The 4,371-nt window shown below is 41.8% G+C and overlaps 1 protein-coding gene across 2 annotated transcripts in view; it reads right to left on the reverse strand.

The window, feature by feature from the left end:
- The window catches only part of DMD (dystrophin), a 284,775-nt gene extending 282,879 nt beyond the window's left edge, over positions 1-1,896 (reverse strand). For both annotated transcript variants that reach the window (XM_015406249.1, XM_015406246.1), the window contains exon 1: positions 1,730-1,896. In XM_015406249.1, coding sequence (XP_015261735.1) covers positions 1,730-1,776 — 47 coding nt within the window. In that variant the 5' untranslated portion in view covers positions 1,777-1,896. The remainder of the gene's footprint in view (positions 1-1,729) is intronic.
- Between the last annotated feature and the right edge of the window lie 2,475 nt (positions 1,897-4,371).

Below are 4,371 nucleotides of genomic sequence, written 5' to 3' on the forward strand. Positions count from 1 at the left end.
GACAGTCTGTGATAAGCCTCTTGGATGATTATTGCAGAAAGAACGATTAAGCCCTTTGAAGCTTTCTATTCCAAAGACTCTTTTAATAGAAGCAATACCTTGTAGCTTTAAGAAACAAATGCCCTCAGTGGCTGTTGCTAGAGAGCCACAACACTACTGCCAGTCTTCAGAGGAAGGGGAGGGGCTTTTTCCAGGCCTCTTTTGGCCTTTGAGGAAGGACTCATTAGGGCCAGTGGAAGCCAGTTACCACCAGGCAACTTGCTACAGCGCAACTTGCATGACTCATCCATACTTGGCTGCTTGTTACTGTTCAACAGAAGCTACCCCATGGACAGCTAGTGGTTATTGTAGTTATTAGAATTTCAGACTAGGATTTGGGAGACCTAGGTTCAAACCCCCCTCTGCTGAGTGATTTCGGGCCACTCACACACTCTCAGCTAACCTATCTCACAGGATTGTTGTGAGGATAAAATGGAGGAGAATGATGTAAGTTGCTTTGGGTTCCCATTGTGGAGAAAGATGGGATATAAATGAAGTAAATAGATAATAGCTGAAGACTGGGGGCAGATAAAAGGCAGGCTGCTTGGTGGGAAGAGGGAAAGAAGAAGCAGGGAAAGGTGAGGATGTGGGGGTTGCCAGAAGAGAGAAAAGGAAATAGCATGCTGAGGGGATACAGGACCCCCACACACAAGTCCTTGCAGATTTCCCACCACTCATATATGCTTGGCTCAGCCTGCACCACACAATTTGGCCAGAGTTTTTCTGGGTGACGCAGATTGTCATGAGGAAGGAAGCAGGAAAAGCTGGAGATGAAGATCAGACAAAGGTAGGTTAGCTAGTGGGTTGGAAGGCAAGAAGGAAGCAGGAAAGGGGTAGAGGCTATGGAGGCTTTCAGGGGAAGGAAGGAGGAAATAGTGGGGGAGGCGAAAGTGTGATGTCCCCACAAGTTCTTGCACACCCTACTCGTACTACAGATTTACAAATAAATAGGTTTAAGACTCAGCTATCATGTTACGATGCTCTGCTCCAATTGATACAAAGAACAGAAACAGCCTCTAGTATATATTTCAAGATAATCATTAATGCTTTATTGTTATATTTGCTACACAGTGAAATGCAGTTTTGGTGAAGTCCCCCCCCCCCCCCCGTAGCGCCCCCTACTTTAAATTTACTAAATAGTGGCTTGCCTCTTCAGGACCAGAAATAGTTAGAGGGGGGGGGGAATCAAAAGTAGTTCTTACTGTACCGGCAGTTCCTAATTTTTCCCCATCAAATCACAGCTGACTTATGGCAACCCCATAGGGTTTTCATGGCAAGAGAAATTTAGAGGTGGATTGCCATTGCCTGTCTGGTATTCCTTGGAAGTCTCCCATCCGAATACTAAGTAGAGCTAACCCTGCTTAGCTTCCAAGATCTAATGAGAGTGGGCTAGCTTGGGCTACCCAGCTCAGGGCTTGATTCATATGTACTAATACACAATTAGCATCCTCAGATATCATCTTTGTTATGTTGTCCTTATCATCCTGGCTATATAGTATATGTCATCATTTTGATTATGACATAATGGGAATCCATATCTAGCAGTATTATTAAAAGTGTACACTTCAGGGGGAAAATGGATGCTGGTTAAAACTACTTAAAACTATTTTTATACGTTCTCATTCTTACATTACTGCAACACAAACAATTACTGACAGCCTGAGCCCTTTAGCACCCGTTTGAGCCCTACCTAATATTAAGAGATTTTTTCCGAAGTTCACTCCATCTGAAGTTCATGTTATCCAGGCGTCTCTGCAGCAAGGTTGCATCATCAGAACCTTCCAGAGACCTCAAGATTTTCTGTCCATTTTCATCCAGGCTGTGGAAGATGTCAGTGTGCGTTTCAATTTCTTTCTGGAGCTCCTATGATGAAAAAAGATGCATGAAATACTGTCAGATAAATGCCAGAGATAAGTCAAAAGTGGTTCTTGTCAATTATGATAAAAATAAAGATGTAAAGATAGACTGATATTGTGATTTCTTAAAAGATCTTACCTGAATTAATTAAATCCCAGAGTTCATTTCATTTTGGAAACACAAATGGGAATAACAATGCTAGTTCTTTATTACTGTTATTATAGAATGACTGGTAAACGTTCATTCATACCAAATCCCCAGCGCAAAATAATTAAACTGAGTATTTTAAACAGATCTTTGATCCATTGTTGTTGTTCATTCCTAAAGAAAAATTATGCTATATACTATGTAGAATGTACTGTCCTTCCTCATGATTGATAAAGCAATGCATTTATACAAGCACAATTTTGTCAGAGAATGTACATTAAAAATATTAAACATTATTATCAGGCTTTGACATGTAGCAAAAAGGCACGGATTGGTAATGTTACATTACTGGTGATAATTAAAAAGCCCTCGGGATCCCCAGTCAAATCTGACCTTTACATGGTAAGTCTTCCTATGTAACATTTTCAACTTAAAGCAGAAGCTTCAGCAGGTCTTGCCGCATAGAAATCCCAGGAAAACTAAGCTACTGCAACAGCAGAGCTTTAAAATGCCAAGTTCAGTTACATTCCATTGACAGAATGCATTTCAGAGCACAGGCCTCAACAGTCAATAGTAATAAACAGCTACTTTGTACTATGTAAAAACATCAGTCAGGGCCATGGCTGTAGGAGGAACCAAGAGCACCCAGAATACACAACTGGCAGCTTATGTTGAACAGCCAACTTTTCTTATCACTTTCGAACTGCAGGCCAGAAACTTTTAAAATTCATTTTTTCCTCTCATTTTTAGTCAAACAGCCACTGCCAAAGGAACATTCTTTAGAGAGCTAACTGCCTGGTACTAGCATTCCTATCTGCCTACACATTGAATAGTGTCTTTGTATATTATCTGCCCCACTCTCCACAGTTTTTTAAAAATGCTTCAGCTCCACAAATTTATAGATTTATTTGAGGGCTGAACAGCACTTGCTTATTATGAATATCTTATATAAAAATAAATAGAACTATTACTTCAAGTTCGAGCAAGAAGAGATGGGGGTTAGAACTTCGAGCTAATGGCAGGTCACTAATTGACCCTGGACTAACAATTTTGTGCACTCTATGAGATATGAGGAGCTTAAAGCTGCTTCTTTGGAATGGGATCAACATATTTTAATAGGAATATCCTCTAAGAGTATGCAAGAGGTATAAATCATGTTAGTTTCAGGAAACTCATGGTTAGGTAAGAACTGTCAGTGGGCTCTTTGGCAGATTATTGGTGTTGAAGATCTAATAAAATGCCCCTTATTTATTTAACTAGGAATAAGGCCCGTTGTGGAAATAAATACATTGAACTCTAGAAAGAGGCTCTGGGAGTATGCCAAGGCATTGAAGACTCAGTGTCAATTTGCTGTGGTGACCTCAGCAGGGTATGATGATACAGAGTCCACCATTTTCTCCAGAGGAACTGATCTCTGCTACCTGAAGAGTAGTTGTAACTTTGAGTGGTCTCCAGCCCTCACCTGGAGATTGGCAACAATTGTTACTGTTAGATCGCGCTAACAAAGGACTCTTAGAGTGATTCAGCAAGTGATTCAGCTTTATTGGAAGTAACGAACAAGCACTAAACTCAGTAAGAAACCAGAACAGAAAACAGTGGGAGCTTATGCTCCTTTTAAACATAACCGGGCTAATGTAGCTACGCCTATTTACAAATAACAACCAATGAGATTGCTTAGTTAAGGACCAATGAAAGTCTTTCCCTCGCAGGGAAAAGGCACAGTTCTGATTGGTCGCTGTTACGAAGCGACCAATAGGAAGTTCGCTCAGAGGAGCCTGGTCTGGCTCGAAGCTTAACAAATGTAGCTACGCCTATTTACAAATAACAACCAATGAGATTGCTTAGTTAAGGACCAATGAAAGTCTTTCCCTCGCAGGGAAAAGGCACAGTTCTGATTGGTCGCTGTTATGAAGCGCCCAATAGGAAGTTCGCTCCGAGGAGCCCTGGTCTGGCTCGAAGCTTAACATAGGAGTCCTATGAGGTGATTCATGTAATCGTTTCAATACATTACAATTCCTCCCCCCTAAGTTAAGTCATCATCCATTTGCTTTATTATTTACATACATTCAAGTCATGCTGTTGTACATCAACTGTTCCAAAATACTTTATTACAATCGTAGTCTTTTAGATAAGTCGGCATCTGCCGCGTACGCTGAGACCTGCGAAGCGGTGCAGGCTCTATGGGCACACAAGGTTGTGAGTCACTGTGGGGTTCACTACAGCCTGGTTCAGGCACAAACTCTACTGGGGTTTCAGCCCCGCACACAGGGGTCTGCCCTGACTCGGGGACAGTACCGGGCCCTTCGGTACTCACCGCCTGCTCTGGGG

The sequence above is a fragment of the Gekko japonicus genome, unplaced genomic scaffold (genome assembly GCF_001447785.1).
Source record: "Gekko japonicus isolate JY-2015 unplaced genomic scaffold, Gekko_japonicus_V1.1 scaffold1357, whole genome shotgun sequence".
Lineage (NCBI taxonomy): Eukaryota > Metazoa > Chordata > Lepidosauria > Squamata > Gekkonidae > Gekko > Gekko japonicus.